The 22,950-nt window shown below is 31.7% G+C and overlaps 1 protein-coding gene across 1 annotated transcript; it reads left to right on the top strand.

The window, feature by feature from the left end:
- Window positions 1-801: 801 nt before the first annotated feature.
- LOC124360150 (kynurenine aminotransferase-like) lies at window positions 802-22,950 on the top strand. The gene is given in 11 exon segments (XM_046813509.1): window positions 802-840; window positions 5,989-6,167; window positions 8,244-8,394; window positions 13,425-13,592; window positions 13,594-13,665; window positions 14,423-14,672; window positions 17,054-17,220; window positions 19,372-19,558; window positions 19,645-19,808; window positions 20,545-20,626; window positions 22,392-22,950. Coding segments are annotated over 10 exon segments (1,431 nt in total). The 5' UTR covers window positions 802-816; the 3' UTR covers window positions 20,614-20,626; window positions 22,392-22,950.

A 22,950-nucleotide genomic window follows, 5' to 3' on the forward strand; every position in this document is an offset into this window, starting at 1 on the left:
ATCCAAATGGGGTAGGGTACGATAAGCGGACCCGGTTTTTTATATCGAAGAATGTAATCATCGATACCTAATATTCGCATCTCAAATCCTAGACTATCAATCGATATAAAAGTATCTATAGTCCTTAATAACAATCGTATGTTTTAAATTAAAATATGATTTTTAATATTTACAGTGATCAAACAAATTATTATAATCAAAATTAGGAAAACTGAAGACGACCATATTTGCTCCTCTTACAGTTACAGTTGTTTCTTTCTCACAAATTTCACATAATGGGTTTTTCGGTATGAGTCCAACATGTTGAAGTCACGAAAAACATGTCTTATCATCTTTCTAAACAATGTTGTGTAGTTTTCTAAAATTGACTGCCATTTTTAATAATCAAATGTTACTTATATAAAATTGAAATATTACATTACAAGTATTATTTTTAAGTGTTTACAGCTGTTGATATGGATTATTTAAGTTAATTGTTCAAAATAATTAATCGGTATCGATTGATTATATCAACGGTTATGATGAAGTAATATCGTTTGCCAATTTCGATATAAAAAACTGGGTCCGCTTATCGTACCTTACCCCCGAATTGTCCAGTTTGTATTGACGAGATGAAATCTAGAATTAAAGCTGAAAATGTAATATAATTAAGAACAAACATGAAGTATCTAAAAACGATCTTGAGAAGACTTTTATTGACATTCTCAATTTGGTATTATGAATATAATGAAAAATCGTGTATTATTTTAGTTGAAATCAAACAAATTGACTTTTAATTATTAATGAATGTACTTTTGACGGCATCAGTACCTGAAAATGCCAGTTTTGGTCACAGTTATCGTAAGTACTTCGTTGCTTAAACGTTGTTTAAATATAGTTTAGTTATGTTATGAAATCAGAAACAAATACTTTTATTTTACATATAAAAGTATAGCTTCACCATAATATGATTTTAAAAGCACAAAACTTAATTCAGTTCGCTCAAAATTAATTCAAAATAAAATCGTGTTTGAAATACATTTAAAATTAAAATCATGTGTTTCGTTGCTGACTAATGGCGGCAAGAACAGTGACGTACACGTCTTCTTTGTTTCACAAGCAGTCACATTTATACTTGAAAATACATCAGGTAATTAAATGTTATTGTTTTCTTGTAATTATATTAATATTTATACGTCAATTTCTAAGATTGAAAACAAACAAAACTATATTGTTCTTTGAGATATCTATTACATTATTTTTTCCGACATTTTATTTTTAGTCTTTTGACAGTTTGCTTTCAGTCGGTTGGATAGTCATGAATGTCGATGATATTCAAATCATTCGGTAATCATAATCCGATTGTGTTGATGGCCGCTTTTTATGCTGCAGCCCTTATAAATAATAAATGAGCTCTAACGATCAAACAAATGATTAGAAGAACTGGAAATAGGAAAAATGCATATATAATAATGAAATTATAACAACATAACAAACATTTATAACAGGAAATACGAAATATGCATAAATAATTTATATGTTTTCTCCTGGGTAGCAATGATAACTGCTTTCGAGAAGTTGTTGAAGCATCTTCTCTAGAAAACCATACTTCTTTTCTGTATAAATACTCACAGAGATGATCTGCAAGCAGGTCGGCTGATATGCCACTTTTTTGTTGTACATGATGACCTCTCATGGGTTGGGAAATAAAATCACATCATACACTAGAGAATTTAAAAACTCAGTCTTTGATAGACCATGTCTACACTGATCTTCCTGATGCCACTTGTAATGCCTCTGTTTTAATCACAGCATTGTCTGATCACCATGCTCAGGTGGTAATTGTTAAGTTATCACTTCCTGGGAACGCTAACCACCCCAGGTTTTTACTTAGGCGATCATTTTCGGAGGATAATATCCGAATTTTCAGGTATTTACTCATGAGTGAAACTTGGTCCACGGTCTACGAGGCAGATAAAATGGATGATAAAATGCGTATATTTTGATCAAGTATTTCCTGAGAAGAAAATTAGAATTTGTAAGAATATCTCTAAAGGTAAAGTGTCTCTAAGTGTTGATCAACTGAAACTTTGTGATGAGGTCATCCAGTGGTATCACTTGACTAAAGATTTGGATTCTTCTGATGTGAGAAGACAGCATTATTTATCATTAAAACGGCAATACAAGTCTAAAATTAGAATTGGAAAATCAACCAAAGTGCTGGAGGAGATCCAGAACTCTTCAAATAAAGCAAAAACTGTATGGGATATAGTGAACGAAAATAGGGGAAAGAAAAAGCACCAATGCTTCGTTCCTCAAACCATTAAGGTGTTCTTCTTAGTTGATGAGAGTGATCCAAAGCTGGTCTCAAATATTATTAATAATTTCTTTATAAATGTTTCCCAAAATGGTTTCACTTCTACTGGGGGAGTTTTTTCAGATTATCTTCCCTGCTATAACACCTATTCTTTATTTTTTACTCCTGTTTGTAGGAAGGAAATGTCAGACATTATAAAATCTTTAAAAGCAAAGACATCCTCAGGCTATGACAACATGTCATCTAAACTGCTTAAGTCATGTTGGGAATCCCTTGCTGAACCACTTGTGCATCTCGTTAACTGTTCTTTTGAAAGTGGAACCTTTCCAGATGTGTTAAAACTAGCTATCGTAAAGCCTTTGCACAAAAGAGGAAAAGTTGATGATCTCGATAACTTTAGACCGATCTCCATTGTTTCAACATTCTCTAAGGTTTTTGAAAAGGCAGCTTTAAGTAGATTATGGTCTTTTCTGATTCAAAATAACATTTTGTTCAGCAACCAGTTTGGATTTGTCAAAGGGGGGTCAACTGTCAATGCTATGTTTACTTTCGTTGATAAAGTCATCAAGGCTCTGGATAGAGGCAAGTCTGCTTCTGGTGTCTTTTTCGATTTGCAAAAGGCATTTGACATGGTTCCTCATGAGCATCTACTAAAAAAGCTTGAGAGCATTGGTATACGTGGTGTCGCAAAGCAGTGGTTTTCTTCTTACTTGAAAGAACGTCGACAACTTGTAGAATTGCCTTTTGTGGATGGAAGCACTTTGAAGCATTGGCATTCTGATGTGCAAACTGTTAAGGCAGGTGTACCCCAGGATTCCATTCTGGGTCCTCTTTTGTTTATTTTATATATTAATGATCTTAGAAGATGTATCTCAGATGCCCACTTGTGCTTGTTTGCGGACGACACATCAATTGTTATAGAGAGCCAATGTCATGAAATCATGGAGGTCAAAACCTTTGTAGAATCTAATCGGATAGTCCAATGGTTCCAAGAAAATGGATTAGTTATCAACACTAATAAAACCACATTACTTGAATTTGCTATCACAAGAAAGCATAATGATGACCTTAGTGTTTGGGTTGATGATGTAGAAGTCTTTTCTGAACAAAGCTTTAAGTTTTTGGACTTATCTATTGACAGAAATTTAAGTTTTTCCTGTCATATAAGCGACGTGGCGCAGAGGATAAGTTCTGGAATATTTGTACTGTGTAGGCTTTCTCATTTTGTAAACACTGATGTTCTACTTACAACATATTATGCACTTATTTTTCCTTTCCTTTCTTATGCGGTAACCATCTGGAGTTCCGAGAGATGCAATACGCATTGTATCTTTGTCTTGCAGAAGAGGGCAATGCGAATTGTTTCTGGCATTCGTCAAAGAGAGTCTTGTAAATCTGTTTTTAAGAAGCTTGAAGTTCTGACATTTCCTTGTGTTTACATTTTTTACACTTTGATGTTTTTTAAGCAGAACCATGGTATTTTTCAATCTCTTGTCCCTCAATCTGGATATAACCTGCGAAACAAACAAAAACTAAATATTCCTCACCATACCACTTCCTTCTTTAAGCGTCACACCTATTACAGTGCTGTATCATTGTTTAACGCTCTCCCTGATCACCTTAAATCTAACTTGGATATAAACTATTTTAAAAGAAAGCTCAAGTCATTTCTAATTGAAAATTGTTTTTATTCTGTAGAAGAGTATATTAAAGGTAGATAGAGTACCATACATAGATTGCTAGTAGTTTTTAGTTATATTTACTTTGACGCAAGCCAATGCATGTACTTATGTTATTATGGCAATAAAGAAATTTTAACTTTGACTTTAAACTTCGTTTCAAGGTCCTCCACAAGCTTTCGACTATCTGTTATTACCTATAAAAGAAAATATGTTTATTACATGAAAAATTGTTTTTAGTGTCAAAAATCAGTATCAGTTGTTTTATATCGAAAGTTAAAATTAAGTAATATCGTTTGCCACTATCTATATAAAAAACTGGGTCCGCTTATCCTACCCTACCCAAAATCGCCTACATTTTACAACTTTTACTCAAGGTAAAGAATTAAAAGGGTGGAAATAGATAGCCTACTGCAGCGAGCAATAATTGATTAAAATATTACATGCCACTTTATTGCCACAGCAGCAACTCAGCTTATTGCAGCGGGTGTCTACCCATGTTCACTGGTAAATTCATTATCTCTATGGCATCAACTAGAAAATTAACTTAAAGTGTCCAAATGGTCAGTGCTTTGGTAGTGCAAGTTAACTTATTTTCTTTATTTCTGAGAGTGTTGTGTGATTAGCTCTGTACAGTCAATTTTAACAAGTTTTTTAGTCATCCTGATGCCAAAATTGCTCAATACACTTGGAAATTAAAAATATAACTTGAGATTGTAACGCAAATCCTCCGATCACTCAAACACTTTAAACAATCGGAATACTGCACTGTCACAAAGGTGTGTCATGTGGACTGTAACCATTTATCGTTTGCTGTGTCTAGTTTTGTTTTATTACCTTACCTTGTTGTATTTGAAAGCTGAATTAAAAGTATGGTACTATTAAAATAAATTTAAGTTGTTCCCGGGATTACCACATAAGAATATAAATGTTATACATTTTCAGGGATAATTTGTAGTCTGAAAGTTTTATAAAAGAAACATAAACATGTTGTTGAGCCCAGAAATTAAATTATTAAAACATACATCATTGTTTAAACATTATTTTTGTTTTTTAATCAAATATTTTGTTTTTAAAACTGTTAATAGGCAATTCAAAGATTAACTACTTACTTTAACTATTAGGCCTACTATTCATCATTTGTCCTGCCATTTAAATATGCAAATGTATGTTAGGTAACAAATATTATTATGAATATTTGCATAAGTGCTGTTTTTTCTGAAGAACTGTACTCATCACCAAGTGATTTTTACCTAACCACTCAGACAGTTAAAAACAATACGCAACTACATCCAAGGCAGTAGAACTTTTTCATCATCCTCTTGAATTTGGTTATGCCATCAAAAAGAAATTGACCTTCTCAGGAACAGAATTACTATACAGAGCAGATAAGGAATAATGAGACTTTGGAATGGGTAACCAGTTTCAGAATAGCTAAGGAGAAACAATGATTCAGTTTGGTAAATCTAGAAGTTGACCGTTTTATTAACATTAAACCAGCCAAAAACTGCATCAAAACTGTTATGATGGAAGAAAGAATCTCTGACTGCTTTATCACATTATCCAGAAATTAAGAAAACTGCATTCAATAAATACATTGTAGTACGTCATTTATAAATTACTGTAATTAAAAAGGGCCCAAGTGCAATCCCTGAAGAACTCTAGATGTTTCTGGGAAAAGGAGGGATTAGCAGAGGACCACAGCGGACAGTTAGACTTTTGTTAAATAGGTGTCCACATTCCCATTTTTTTGCTGTAGCAATGAGGTAAAGTGCGCCTGTTACATGCTTTACATTATGCATGGAATCATTGGAATGTCTATTGTGTAATTCTCTACAATTACTTTATAAATTTAAATTCTTTAATATTGAAATTAATATTACTGATGACAAATCTGAAGTAACCAAATCAAATATAAGTATTATTGTATGCACAAACAACTCTGGACAAAATATAATTTCAACCTATTCCTTATAACTCACTATTTCATGTTTTGTTGTAAATGTATTGCAGATGGCCAGATATAAATCCATAAAAGAAGTGTTCAAGTTCTGCAAATTGTTTTCTCCTTATCACAAACAGAGTTTGTTATTATCTGAAGGACTTCCCTGCTTTATTTCAACAAAACGAAGTATGTCATCTCAGAAATTTTCATTGCCAGAAAGATTTACTGGATCTGAATCTAGTGTTTGGTAAGTAACTTATTCATTTAATATATTTATTTAGTAGCCATAAAAATGTTTCATAGACTCTCATAATTGACAAGTTTGTGTTGTTTTTAATATTATTATTAGTAATAGTACATAATAATTAATAGTACTCTATTCATCATTCAAACTCACTGTTTGATGCTGTCCAAGAAGTGCATCATCCAGTAGACCTAAGCCAACGAGATGTTCTATAGATTCCTGATGCCACTAATTTGTATGACTATTGAGAGAAATTCTCTATTTCCACACTTATCACGTGCCACTGCATTAAGCATGGGAGGATCAACAAAAGACATTATTACACATTTGTAACTGACCTGCTAAATGTCTGTCTCTAATACCACAGAGTTCAGAAGTAGTATGGGAGAAATCTCTAATTCCGGTCAAGTAGGTAATTGGTTGAATTCAGAAATCAGGTTTGACAGCATGTAAAGTAGACAGAATATTTCTGCATGTAATTTAGCCTCAAGTGTAAATAAATTTCTTTAGTGCAGATGCATATTAGTAATAATTTATACACGTGTGTGAGTTACAAAGAAATCAAGGGAATTAGGTTAGTTAAATTCAGGGTTGAGGTGATTTGAAAACCAGGATAGTAAATAAGACACGCATATGAATTTAACTGGGTTTAAAATACTTCAATGTTTTATTATAGGTTTTGAGTTTGAACACATTTTGTGGTATAATCGTAAGAGATACAACAAAAAGTATCGGAATCTTTTTTGCAAAAGATTTCATTCTGGTTCTAGATTATGGTGTAAAATTTGAACGATGACTTCTAGTTTGGCCATTGGTCTTTTACGAACGGTCTGCATGGTAAAAATTGACAAAAAGTGACTAAATTATGATTTTGTAATTGTTTTATGTGTCAACTACTGAAGATGCAGCAAAATCACTGAACCTCTTTTTCTATCATATATTTCCTGAAAACTCTTAAAAAATATTATATTTGAGCTATGACCATCGGTTTGGCCATAAAAAATGTTTGTGGCTTAAAAATAAGAAAATTTTGGTTTTTGGACTTTTTCAGTGGTTATACTACAAAAGCTATAATCTTGCCAAATTTCAAGATTGTGGCACTTCTAGAAGAACTTTAGAATTTGTATACATATGTAAGTGAGTAAGTGATTGATTGAACTCGTGGCTGTATAGGTTTTTAGATTATGGTTTAATAGTACCATAAAAATGGTGATAAAATAACAGAATATGTAGTCAATTTATGATATAATTTTTCAGAATGCCCATTTCCTCCTGAATATGTTCAATAACACAAGGTGTGGATATAAATTAACTGGAGTTTTTTTTTTGAGAGTTTCTGTCCGTCCTCATGGGCCACTGGCCTGTACGAGGATCTTATCAAACAGATACAGTACAAGGTTGATTGTACTGATAAAAAGTGCAATGGTCACAGACAGGATTTGAACCTGCGCTATCTCTAATTCAGACCCAAAGTCCAACAACAGACCGCTAGGCCATCGGCACTCCCGAGTATATAGGCTGAACCACAGAACGAACATAATAAGGCTGAATATCATATGGCCGGTCACTTGACTCCTCCTTGTGTTTCTTCTGTTTGCCGTACTTATTTCGCCCATAGCTGATCATTTGGGAGTGTTGAGAGGGGAAGTCACGTGACCGGCCGTACAATATTGAGCCTTATTGCGTTCATTTTGTGGCTCTGCCAATACTAGTTATTTTCTAGCCACATCCTTGTATAGGTAGATTGTAGATTTCAATACATATAGTTATAATTAATTATCATAACTAATAACATAAGTTAATTGTACTGCCCTTGTTGCTAATCTACTTAAAACATTCATGTAGCATGTACTTTAATACATGTATAATTAAAGTACCATAACTAAATAGAATAGGAAAAACAGTACAACAAAGAAGTAACACCACTACCTCAGTGTATTTGAAAATGCATTTACATTTTTAAATACATGAGAAGGCAATAATTTAACCTATGTTTTATGTAGATAATAGACTAATAATTCTATTAATAATAATAATTATTTCAACTTAATCAGTAAAATTGTCTTACACCGTTGACAGGGTTGAGTATATTCAACTAGCTTTGGAACAGAAGCCATTAAATCTTGGCCAAGGCTTCCCAGACTTCGCAGCTCCAGACTATGTGACCAAGGCGCTGGCAGAAATATCAAGTGGAGAGAATGTTCTACTGCACCAGTATACACGAGGCTTTGTAAGTTTTCTCTTTTATTGAAATTTTGTGTAAAATTGATGCCTTATAAAAATTTGCAAACATATCTGCTTAAAAATAATACATCACTATAGAAGTACAATTTTTAAAATCATTTACTATCTGAGGGTGTATGTTTATCATAAAAACTCTTATCCTGAGAATAGTGTGAGATATACTAATGATGGAAAGTAATTAGCCCAATCAGTAAAAATCATTTATGTAAGAGAGAAAAATTCCTAAGGAAAATCAATGTAAATGGTAAAAGATATCTCTAGGGAATGAAAAGCTACTTATAGCACCATTCTTAGGGTTGCCCTATTAGGCCTATTAGGCATGCGAAATATGATAAACCTTGGTGAGATTCATAAGAATTATCTTACATAACAAAATATTTCATTTACATTTTTAAAAGCCAATTAAAATATTGTTTATCATTTCATTAAAAACTTATCTTTTGACTAAATGGAGGATTATCAGCCCAAATTACTACTAATTAATTAGTACTCATTAAAAAATGGTATTCGTTAAGAATTTCTAAAATATTGTTTTAACAGATGTCTCAATTATATTTAATAAAAGATAATTGTGTTGTTTTGAAGAAAATTTAAAATACTATATTTAAACTGAAACTTACTACGTGTACTGCCTATAGAGTTAAATGTTATATCATCCCATCATCAAATGTATACATGTCTCAATGATAGAGAATTGGGACTTTCCTAACATTACTCAATCTGTTTATCTTATAATCCTCCTTTTTCCATTAAATATACACATTTTTAACTACAGGTTTAGACTTCGAGACAATACATGTTTGTCAAGCTGGGACTTATCTAACTGTGTTGATACTTTTGATAAAGCTGAAAGATAAGAAAAACAGTGGTCTTAAGAATTTTATTCAACTTAGTATTTTATTTACCTAGTATGTATTCAACTGTAATGATTACAGAAGTATATGGAAGTTTATTGAATATCTGGTGTTATTTTATCATTTCTTTTGGTGTAAAACTTGTCTAACAAGATCCAACAAAGATGACTGTAAAATTATAAAATTTGATCATGGAGGCTTTTGCTTAGTTTCAATAAAATATCAAATTTTTAAATTTGGTACTTTCAAGTTACTCTTGTTCAGGCTGTTTCAAGTAAGGTTGTGCAAATGTAACTTCAATTCTTGAATTTTCAAACATAGCTACTGTATATGATATTTTAAAAATACATGTGAGCTGAATTTTTTTTAAAAACTATCTTCAATTATCTCTTTTTTCAAAATAGCACCCTAAGAAAAAAAAATGTAGAAGGGAAATATGGATAACATAAAGATTAAATATTTATCTTTTGAACAATTGCTTACACAATTACATTAGGTCTAAATTACTTAAATTTTTTTACTAAAAAAATTCCTCGCATGCATGTGGTAAGAGTAGATTTTTACGGAAAAATGTGGCTTTTTACTTAATTTTGGCAATTTTTAATGTGAAATAAAGAAAGCAGTAAACAACACATACTTAATATTAAAACTAAGGTTTGATAACTAAGGCTTGGTTTAACATTTGCTTTAGATTTAAATAATTTTAAAGTAAAGATATATTTGTGCCCCATTTAATTATAAATTAATCATAATTAAAAATTAATAGAGGATTTTTTTGGGAAAATGTTTATTTTAAATATAATTTTAGACTATGTTTTATGTTGAAAAGAAATACGAAATAAAATTGAGTTGTAAACGTGATGTTTTTACATGAACATTTCTAATGTTCATAGTTTGTGGTATCATTTTGATCAAAAATAGAAATAATGGACAGATAAACTGGGCCTGCCCAAACAGTCCATGAAAAGTCCCTCTGAAAAGGCTATAATTCTAATTTAACTTTTTTGTAAAATCAAACTGTTTATTTAATATATTTTTAGTTTTATGACCTGAAACAGGTAAACTATATATTGCTTCAGGAGTAATAAATTTGCAATAGATACTTCCACTCAATCCTAAAACCAGATGTTTTGATCCACACTTTCTAAACATCCTGTATCTTTAGTACATAATATTCTAAAAAAGACAAGGTTGATCTAATCTCCCCTTTCCCCTATAAATTTCATGATAAATTAGGTTCTCACCAAACTAAAATCATTAAGGTTAGTTAATTTAGTGAGGAAAACATTCTATTTTTGGACCAGTTATTTTCTTAAGGCACCTTTTAAATTATCTTGATATGTCTGTTATACTACAAGCAATATAATTATTTCCAGTATTTAGAATCTGTACTGTAAATTGTACTATTTTATAAAATGTTAAAGATAGGTCTTACAAATTTAAATTACTGAAAAATACACTAATATTGATTAAATTTGAATTATTCGAAAGATAATAAGATCCATTCAGGCATATCTGAGACCTAGTCAAGTGAAATGTTTAAAACGTGTTAACGTAATTATGTCAAGTAAGTGTCATCAGCCATTAATTTGCTACGACTTAGTAACTACGACAACTCAGAGCAGATGATGGTGTAATCTGGGTTAATGTGACAGCTATCAGCTGATAGCATCATTAAATAACTACTGTAATGCATGTATTTGCATACGTGATGATAGTAGAATGATGTCAAACCAAAGTACATGAGCTCAGTTTGTTCTTTTTGTTGTGAAATTATAAATTATTAATAAATAGCTCGTTTTGAATAACTTGATGTACAAATTAATACTAACGTTAAATGTGATTGGATTAATAAATACAAAACTAAACAAGTTAATTCTTTTAAATAAATGTTTATGATAGACCCTAATGTGGATATTTTGGTAGATGTTACAGTGGCATAACTATGAAAGAATAAGGGAAATGGAACTACTCCCTCCCCTATAAAAACCTTAAAAATAAAAACTAATTGTATAAAGGAATCTAACCTGTGTAAAAGAGACAGCAGTTAAATGTTTAACTTTGAATTAGGTCTTTAAAATTTAGATTTATTCTATGACCTGTTGTGATGTGCTCTTCAATCAGATTCATCCCCTCCAAACCAATTCCTAGTTACACCACTGTGTTATACATTGAATTAATAAACATAATAGTAATATTAAAATTTTTTCAATATATTCTTGACTTAAGTCTATTAATTAATCCTGTTATTTCAATTTCGTCATAAAATGTTATAACGTTGGAACAAATCCTCATAAAAATGTGTATTCCACTGTTCAGAGAATTTGGTAAATTTTAAAAAGTAACCCTACTTTATATCCTTATTTCATAGAATAATGGATATTTTATAATTTATATATATATATATATATCCTTTTATATATGGATATATCCTTAATATGGACTTATGAACCAGATAACTGGTTTTAAAAAGCTTTGATAGATTTAGACTTAAACTTGGTACAGAAATAGTATTTGAAAAATAGCTTAAATAAGTTTTTTAACAACACTCAAGTACAATTTCAACACAAATTTCAAGATGGTGGCCTCTCACATTTGTACAAAATTTGTGTCTCAACTATTTCCCAACATAATATGACCTAAAAAGCATGTGTTTCATAAAAATATTGAGATTTTATACTACACAAATTTTTTGATAGCTCTTAATAAGGTTCCAAAGTTTCTAAGAGAAATAATTGTACTGTATCTCAGTAATTGGGCTTTCTAGGGTGAAAAAACAGAGTGTTGTACATTTCTCAGGTCATTCACTACAGTGTTTTTCTTATATGTTTTTGATATTTCAAAATAGCACCCATAGAAATAATTTTGATTAGTATAACTTATAAGTGTATAGATGTAGATGTAGAATAAATCAATTCATTAAAATTAATATATTAACAAGCACAGTTTCTAAACAATTGCAAACAAACTAAGTTACTGTTTATACAAACATCTTTAATAACAGTAACCAGAAGGTATATAATTTATTTTTTTGTTACAAGGAGTTAAAATTTTGAGTTGGGAATTTGTTTACATTCAGTGGTACGTGTTTGTAATGGTAAACCTTCAAGTGGTGTATGCAGGATTTAGTTTAGAGTAATCATCATTACGTACTTCCCATGGAGATGAGAGTTATATATAGACCTCTTCTTTTGAAAATATTACTTATACAAAGTAGGAAGAAAAACAGGGGTACATGGTATTTGAAAAACTCATAATGGTAATAGATGAACTTAATCCACCTTAATGAACTTTTAAAAACTATTTTTCAGGCACTTTTAAAATTTGTAAATGAAAAAGTGAATTCCATTTTTCATTCAGAACTATTAATTTATTGTATATTTAATAATTTATTTCAGTAAAATAAATGTTTATAAATATGTCCTAAATACTGGGGTTCATGGTGCATATTGTATGGGGGTTTAAAACAGATTTAGTGAATCAACCCTGTACTAAAAAAAAATACTGTCTAGAAAATCAAGATTAGAATGATTTTGCTTTCTATATTAGTTGAAAGATCTTTGTAAAGTCTCAAGTTAAAATAATAAGAATAAATTATTAATAATTTACTTAATGAGTTAAAAATGAGACTTTTCTAATTTTAGTGTTAAAGTCACGTTTTAGTGGTGTATCAAACCGATTATTTTAGCCATTTTTAACTATTTAATAAGTATTACCTGTAACAGTTACAGTTCTTTATGTTGTAGGAGAAAATCTGAGTCAGAAGATTCACAAACAGGTATCTGATAATAAAAAAAAAATTACTATACACCGTCTTAACCACCATTGTTTTGGATTTTTACTATTAATTACTTTTTGCAGAGTTTGAGAAAAATGCCATACCACAAAGTCTATTTTTAGCCTAAGGACAAGATTGTCATGTAATACTTTACTTTAAAGTTTGAGATGAGACAAATAAACCCCATTTCAAAGACCCTGTTAGTATTAAAAATGGCATGATTTTGTCATTTATATTTCACAACCCTGTAATTTATTCAGAACAATAAAGTATTACATATTAATGAAAAATGTAGACAATTACAAACTTAAATTGAAAGGTCATAAAAATCGTGTAAAAGATTGTTAAAACTATTCATTAATGTGATCACTGATGTGTTTTTAGGGCCATCCTCGTCTGGTAGCAGCTCTAAGCAAACTCTATTCTCAACTGATTGGTCGAGAGCTAAATCCCCAGACTGAAATCATCGTCACGTCTGGAGCATACGAGGCACTGTTCAGCTGTATCCAGGGTCACACATCACCTGGTGATGAGGTCATCATCATTGAGCCGTTTTTTTTTCGACTGCTATGAACCCATGGTGCGCACTGTCGGTGGAATTCCAGTTTTCATCCCACTCCGTACGGTGAGTTATTCTTACCTTTTCAACATATTATTGGTTGTAATGTGTTATTGAAAGCTTATGAGGTACCTGAACAATTTCTATCCTCCCATTTCCTGTATTTTCAATCAGTAAATGCTTGGTTCACTCTAATTTTATTATCCATTATTAGTTATTGGTTCTATATCCTTGGTCAATGTATCCTTCAAATAAATAGACTGAGCTTATTCATTGTTTTGGGAGCCATTTTGTGGCTATAAACTTGTGAAGTGAAAGCTTTTCTTATTATATGAAGTAATAATTGTAAACCTTGAATAAAGCATCATATTTTTTAAAAATAAATGAATTATGAAATTACTTTCTGATATTCCTTTATTTTGAGATGTTATGGCTTGTTTCATCAACATTCTGACATCAGGTATCCACGCATTGTGTGTTTTTCAATTTAACCTACAACGAAACGCTAATGCATGGATACATGATGATGTCAAGAGTGTTGATGAAACACGTCATAACGTCGTAAAGTCAAGGAATGTAAAAATTCAATTTCATAATTCATTCATATTTTTAAAATTCCAGTTGTAGGAATGAACTTTAAATCTAAAAATAATGGAATAATAGTTAACTGGATTACATTGTGATTGTTAATTTACTTCAATGGAATCAAACAAGTACTGATTCAGGTAGTGTCTGATTAACTGTAATAGCCTATTTAGGTTTAGTTGATTATAAATTACTTTAATTGTTTCCACAAAAGTATAACATTAATGATGTGTCTCAGAGGAAGCCTGCTCCAGGCAAGCCCATGATGTCCAGTGATTGGGTTTTGGATCCTGAAGAACTGGCATCGAAATTCAATTCCAAAACTAAGGCCATCATCGTCAACACACCACACAACCCTGTTGGAAAGGTGTTCAATCTGGAGGAGCTCACCCTGATCGCTGACCTCTGCAAGAAGTGGGATGTCCTCTGCATCTCTGATGAGGTCTATGAGCATATGGTTTACAAGCCATTCAAACATATTCGAATGGGTGAGCTTAATTTTGTTAACAACTTTTATGAAAATGTAATAGTCTTAAGGTTATATTGGGTCTCAAAAATGATAATGAGAATATAAATTGTAGAAATCTGTTGTTGAATTAGAAATTTAATTACTGTTAGATAAATTTCATAGGAATCTGTCCATCAAAATTCACCATAACTACAGAATACCTCCAAATTGTTTACATATAATATTTCTTTATGTTTACTATTATGATCCCCAGATTTATAAACTAACCGTTGTTTCAAAATTTGTTTGTAAGTTTATATTATTTTCTTTTTTGGAATATATAGTAACTGGCATATTTCTTTGAGTACAACCAAATTGGTGGTTTTATTTACTTAAATGTCTTGGATAAAGTCAGGATTATGAATCTTTCAATGTGTGGAAAATTTTAAGTCAGCTGTGACTCTGGTTGGGCTAAGCATAAAGGGAACTTTAGAAAATTATGGCCAGTTCAAACTTTATTATTGTCTAGATTCACCATTTTTAATAAACCATTTAATTTATTATGCAAATAATAATAGTATAAGGTACGAGGGCTGTTTTTTAAGTAAGGGCCGTTCTCCCGTACACACGGTAGTAGTTCGCGTTCCTGCCGTAATGAGCGTGCGCCCCGCCTCCCGGCATTCTTAGCGAACAACTTCATGCCAGTTGCAGCTCTGTAGCTAACCTGTATGCATTACTGTGGATCTTTAAAATGTTTAAGATTATCGAATCACCCGCCGCGTGTGAGATTCGGTCAGTGATACGATTTTTGACTGCAAGAAACATGTCGGCTGCTGACATTCACCGTCAGCTTTGTGAGGTGTATGGTGCCAAGGCAATGAGTGAAGGTAAAGTGCGGAAATGGGTCCGAGAATTTAAAGATGGCCGCGAAAATGTCCACGATGAAGATCGCTCAGGCCGGCCATCTGTGATCACGGGAGATTTGATTACTGCAGTTGACGCAAAAATTCATGAGGACCGACGGTTCACAATAACCACTCTCTCTATGGAATTTCCTCAAGTGTCCAGGTCAGTACTGTACAAAATTGTGTCAGAAAACCTAAACTTTAAAAAATTGTGCTCAAGATGGGTACCCAAACTCCTCACTGAGGATCACAAAAAAAAGAGATTAAGCAGTTCTTTGACTTTCTTGACCCGCTACGACGAGGAAGGAGACGACATGTTGAGTCGAATTGTCACAGGAGATGAAACATGGGTATCCCATATCACTCCTGAATCAAAGCAACAGTCCATGGAATGGCAGCACACAACATCTCCAGTCAAAGTCAAAGCCAAGCAAACACTGTCGCGGCGCAAAGTTATGGCAACTGTGTTCTGGGACAGGCGCGGTGTTTTGCTAGTGGACTTTATGCCGCGAGGAATGACGATTAACTCAGAAGCCTACTGCGCAACCCTGGCCAGTCTCCGACGCGCCATTCAGAACAAAAGACGCGGCATGCTGACAAAGGGAATTCTGCTCCTCCACGACAATGCAAGGCCTCACACCGCTGCTCGGACACAGGAAATGATCGACTCTTTTGGCTGGGAAGTTTTGAATCATCCGCCGTACAGCCCCGACCTTGCTCCGAGCGATTTCCACCTTTTTCGTTACTTGAAAAATCATCTTGGCGGGAAGCGCTACAATGACGACGAAGAAGTCAAGATGGCCGTGAACTCCTGGTTGTCAGAGCAGGCGGCAGATTTCTTTGAAGAGGGATTTCAAAACTTAGTTTTAAGATATGATAAGTGCCTTAACAAACAAGGCAACTATGTAGAAAAATAAAGAAAAGTATGCAGATTCTGAAAATAAATGTATTTTGAAAAAAATAATTGTTGTTTATTTACAAAAAAAAAAACGGCCCTTACTTAAAAAACAGCCCTCGTATACAAGCTATAAACCCTCTTCTAAATTAAATCGTAATCCAAAAATTACTGTCATAATTTTTAATTCTGAATTTCACTTTATTTATTTTGTAAGTTGTATAATGTACCTTCCAAATTCTGTAATGAACATACTGTACATATTCCTATTATCATGGTGAATCTATATTACCATATATTTCAGTCCTTGTTTATATTTTTTTTAACATACTATTCTTATTTCTAATGCTTTTATGTTAAAGCTAGTATATGGCATTGTATAGTATTGGTGAGAATGCATGTCTTCCAGAAAAAAGTAGAAAACAATAATATTTGTCATATTAAAGTGATGTTGTCATTTGATTGTCAGTTCATCTAGTAATTCTGTTAGTGGCATTTCTTTTATTGACAGGTAGTAATAAAATATTTTCATCAATGTTATTAAAAGATTTAATCGTTCAATATCCAGCTTAATTTAGTTAAATTGATTACTATATAACTTGCTCTTGGTGTCCATTGCAGCCACTCTGCCTGGCATGTGGGAACGCACCGTCACTATAGGTTCTGCTGGAAAGACGTTCAGTGTAACTGGCTGGAAGACGGGATGGGCGTATGGACCTGCGCCACTCATACGAAACCTCATGATTGTGCACCAGAACTGTGTCTACACCTGCTCCACCCCTCTGCAGGTAGGCAGTCTTTTGTAATAATACGGGAGAACATAGACAATTAAATTTTAGTATTTAATAAATAGTTACAGAATTTATTATTATAAAGTTTTTTCTTATACATTATTTATTGTTTTAATGCTAATTTAGATAAATGAGGGAAAGCAATTTAAGGCTTCTTTTGTGACTTTCACCTTTAAAACTTAACCCCTTAACAAATACCCAAAATAATATTGTTTTAGCAATATTTTTAGTTTTTTTGTACAAATGGTTTTTCGTGTTGAGTAATTAAGATTTTTGGTCAAACTAAAAACACTTATTGATGAAACTTTTATTTAAATTTTAATGCTATTTTTTATCTCTATTAAAGTATATAAAAATAGAAAAAATATATTTTCTTTTATAACTTCTTAAACCAATAGATTTTTAGTGCCTGTAATTAATACTGCAATACAATCATCCAATTTTATAACATTTTCCTTTGTATATTGAGATAATTCTTTATTAGACCAGAAAAAAGTTTCTCCAGACGTTTGACATTTATTTTTTCTCTTTTAAGATTTATGGAAGATTCTTTCAGCAACAGAATTATTTATATTGTTTAAAAAACTATTTTGTTACTATTGCATCGTACCCATCAAAATATTTCACGAAAACCAAACTAACAGAACTATGAATACTAATTTTCTCTTTAGCAATAATTATGTGAATAGTAACATCTTTTAGCCACTAGTTTTCCAATTGTAATAAGAACTGGTAGACTTCCTAAGTGATTGTGATTAGACTAATTGTGGAACCAATTATTGGTTCAAAGCTAACATTACAGTGGCTTTTAGAGATTGTCGGTTTTCTTTCTGTGACAAGCTTTATTATTTTATACATATGATAGTACTGCAGATATATTAAAATTTGTAATATTAGTTCTATTTCCTTAAAAATCCTTGATAATTTTCACAAAACATCTTGAATTGAAAGTAAATGAGGATTCTTTAAGTTCTGTTCTCTTGTAACATACTTAAAACCTTTCCCTTTTTGTCTTATCCTCATTTTCCTTTCTCTCCTCCAACACTCCTCAATACAAATAAATCCTCTCAACTACGCAATTCAGCCACTAAAAACTGGCTTAACTCCATATTCATGTTATGTGTAAGAGATTATGATAAGAAGGCAAACAGATCTGGACATGTTTTATTAGTGAGCATTTGACAAGTGTGTAGTAATTATATGGATCTACTGTGAACATGTTAATATAAATTTCAGATGATATATCATGAATTATAAGTCCAATATCTATCTGAGATATGTGAAATTTTTCATTAATATCTAACCCGTACATTATCAACTCTTGCCCTTATAATTTTTCTCACAGATCAAATGTACTATAGAGAAAGACAAAATATGTTTTGTAATGTAATTTTTTTTAATTTGCTGATTATAGGCCTCCTTGTTTTTTTTTTTTTTTTTTAAGAACTAAATTATGTTTTAAATTCTAGGTATTGTTATTTTAGTACTAAAATTAATAATACACACATAGCCATATAAAAATAATATATTTGTTGATTGGAAAAATCTTGAATTAAAAATAATACAGTATTAATTATTCACACCATGGCATGAATAATTAATACTATATTATTTTAAAATAAAAGATTTTTCCAATCAACAAGTCTATAAATATTTCACTACAAGTTATCAAGACCGTAACTATACCATATTGTGAAATTAATGCAGTAGCGTAACTAGGACTGGTCTCTGGAGGGGGAAGGGGGTGATGTATGTGAGTGAAGAGCACACCACACTACAGAGAGTAAAGAATAAATCTGAGTACATCTACATTTATATTGATTAAAATATATGCCTAATTCAAGGTTAACCACATTTAACTTCTGAATTTCAGACTAGTTGAATCAATGTTATTTGAATTTTTATATATTTATAGAGTTCTTATTGGAGGGGGATTTTTATCTTCCCTCATCCCTTCCGTTAGTTACGCCACTGAATCAATGACTTGGATGTTACATTACTTACCTGTTTTTAAAGCTGACTTGTTTTTTTATTTAATTTTTCAGTATTTAATAGACTGTTTATTTTTCATGTTTACTAGTAATAGTTAAGCCCTTCAACCTACTAGTCAAATTGTTTGTGATGTCTTGCCAACATATTGTTGTACAGGAAGCAATAGCAATGGGGTTCGAGCTAGAGTTGACCCGCCTGGGACAGCCGGAATGTTACTTTGAGAGTCTGCCGAGGGAGTTGGAAGCCAAGAGAGATTATATGGCCAAGTTCCTGAAGGATGTGGGGATGGAGCCCACAGTGCCAGAGGGTGGCTATTTCATGTTGGCAGACTGGACAGACTTGGGTATGAATGAAGTCATTAATGGTTTTGCAATTAAATTTACTTTGAAGTGAATCTGAATTAATTTTGTCTTCTCATATTTTTGCTAGCCAAGAAGATCGATCTCAGCAGTGAAAATGATAAGTATAAGGACTACCAGTTCACAAAGTGGATGTCGAAGAATGTAAAGCTGCAAGGTATTCCTCCATCTGCATTCTACAGCGAGGCCAACAAATACCTTGGGGAAAATTTTGTTCGGTATTGTTTCATCAAGGTATGCCAATTATCGTTAGCTTAGTTTTATGTTGAAGAAAATTGGAAAAAATAATTAATTAGAGACAGTATGAAGCTATAACATTTTTGTAAACATGGTAATTTTTAATAAGCTCCAACTTATTGTGTAATAATGTTCTCATATTACTCAAAGTCGTGTTTTCAACAATGTTACTTCAATTGCAGTTTGTATCTATGATCTTGATTGTCATTGTATTGACAAAAAGATTATGTTAAAATATATGTTGTGTACTAATAGGCAAAGATGTAATTAATACATAGAATTTGATTGTGCACTGTATTATTGTACATTTATCCTGGCTCCTTTTAGTAGGGTAAAATATTTTAAGTAGGAGTTCATTATTATTTTTGAAAATACACTAAAGTATAATTTTGATGGGCATAATGTGATGGAAAAATTGTTTTTCAGAAGTTGCTATGTTAACGAACTTCCTACAAAACTAGTTCATTCTATTATATGTTCTGTTTTGTATTAATTGTTGGACTACAAGTGGAACTATTTTTTTAAGTTGCATAGTTTGTACAAGCATATTTAATATGAATAAAAAAGAACTATTACATTTGCTTCAATCTGTCAAATAAATTTAATTCAATTTTTAACAATTGAACTATTACGTCTTCTATAAGAAATTCATAGTGAAAGAGGAGATACTTCTAGTATTTTATTTTTACTCTAATATATGTTTATAAAATTAAATTGCTCTTTATTGTTACAGAAAGATGAAAACCTTCAGAAAGCAGCTCAAATTCTCAAGACATGGAAAGATACAATATCGAAATTGTAGTATTAGTAACAAGGTATGTAATATACTGTTGTTGTATTGATGTTATCACCATTTATACAGCAGTTGAATCTGTGTGTTTGGGTTAACCATCAAATAACAAGCCAAGGATTGTACATAGAAATGAGATAAAGATCAACATCAAATGTTAAGACTGTAAAACCTGACATTTCAGGTTGTCCTCTTCCATACAATTCAATGGCAGATTTACATTACAGCTGTGAATAATTTTATTCTTATCTTATCAGTGATCAATCATGACTAGTATAACTGTTTTCATGTTTGTATGATATACTGTTCAAATACATCCAATATGTGGAATGTACATTTAAATCTAGTATCTAGAATGTTAAAATTGCTTATCATTTAAATATTTTAGTTAAATAATGCCAGTTCAATGTGGAATCTGTTATAAAGTGATATTAAATTATTAAGAACCCAACAGGGTTTTATTTAAATCATATCACAGTCTGTCTATCTATGTGGTAATTCTCAATAGAATGGTCCTAGAGAATTGGATCATAGGTTTGTCTTGGTCCAAAGAAAAACTCAATTTGTTGTAGAGTCAAAAGGTCAAAAGACACTCCTTCTGCCTGTGCAACGATTCTTGATACAAAGACCATAGCCTTGCAAATTGGTCTGTATGATCAGAAACCTTATTGATTTTGGGATCAAAGGCCAGCCCATTTGTCTCTGCGATAGGAAAGTCAAGTGGAAGTCCGACCATCACCTGTGCAATAACTCATTTGTTGTGTTCACATGTTCTGTTGGGTCCTTCGATACATGGGTGCATGTCTGATCAAGTGAGCATTGCTCACAGAAAATTAAGTCACCTCAGGGAAATCAAGGAAATTTGGAAGAAAAAACTTGGATAGTAAAAAAAAAAATTCATGACACTAAATACAAAAATAAATTTAACACACCATAAAAACAAAATTGCGGCAAACAATCTAGCGTTTTGTGTACCAGATTAACAAGAAACAGGTGATTTACAGTGGACACAACATGTCTCAAGTGTATCAACATGGTCTCTTGCACTCTCTGTGTGCGTAAGTCAGTCAGTGTGCAATCTGCTGGCATCACTGCACACTTGCCATGAGTCGGACCTGACTTTGCCGACTGTGAATGAGACCGCAGATCAGACCAATGCACTATATGTTGCAACAAGTCCAGAGAGGCTGTATTATTATTGTTGTATTTTTTGCCCTTTCTCAATTCTGTGAGCACTGGAGATTTTATATATTTTCAGAATTTTTTAAAATCATTACCAATGTTTTATTTTTTTATTTCCATGTACCGATTAAACAATATATTACATAAGGAAATGAATGTGGCATATTGTTGCAAAGGAACTGCACTATGGCTATTACGAACTTGTTGAAACGGTTCTGCATCTAGAATGGAATGGCACACCTCTAACTGTAATCCATCTCAAATATCATGTCACTCCAGAAATCATACAAAAGACTTTATATATTTAAGTGCAGTAGAGGTTACCTCAGCTTCTTGTCCTAGTGAACAAAAAGAGTTATCAGTAGTCTCATAATTAGAAACGTGTATTCTCAATGTTCAGTCTTATCAATGACTGTACTTGTCTGAAAACCTCAGCTTACCTCTATGTTACCACCAACACTAATAGTTAACTATTTTTATATACTAATGGATATAATCAGGATCTGTGATTTCTGTTATTTGCCATTGCTATGGATGACAAATATCTTTTGTATAAAGATAACATCATTTTGAAATTGATTGATCATAAATTTTTTTATTTGCCAGAAAACAATACTCCAAGTCTCCACCATGTATCCAGAGCCACCTTCTTGCTGAACAGTGACCATACTGCAGAACAGAACACTGCTCATGGAACACCGATTAAAATGTGTACAAGGCCATGTAGATAGATAATATCTATTAAATTTCAGTAACAGTCCATGTGTTATAAGTAAGTTTATATAAAATCAAATATTAGTTTGACTTCATAAAAGTAAAGCTATAATTGTAATTGTGATAAGTATAAAACTGCTACAAGAGGATCGTTTATTTAACACAATTTATTTTGCATTTTTCGACTTTACATTTTTTGAAATGAGTTGTAATTATTTATTTACTGTACTGTTCTTGACTCCAATATTGTCTCGATTTTTATTATTTATTTGTTGGTTATGAAGGCATCATCATAATGTGATAATAATTGTAATGGTTTGTGATAGTGAGCTTTTATTTACAGATGAAATGATGTTGGAGGATTATTACTTACCTTTGTGTTAATATACTATTATAAAAAACAAATATTGTTTTTAGGATGATGAGGTTATAAATAAATATATTTTAAATAAA

This window comes from Homalodisca vitripennis, chromosome 4 (assembly GCF_021130785.1).
Source record: "Homalodisca vitripennis isolate AUS2020 chromosome 4, UT_GWSS_2.1, whole genome shotgun sequence".
Lineage (NCBI taxonomy): Eukaryota > Metazoa > Arthropoda > Insecta > Hemiptera > Cicadellidae > Homalodisca > Homalodisca vitripennis.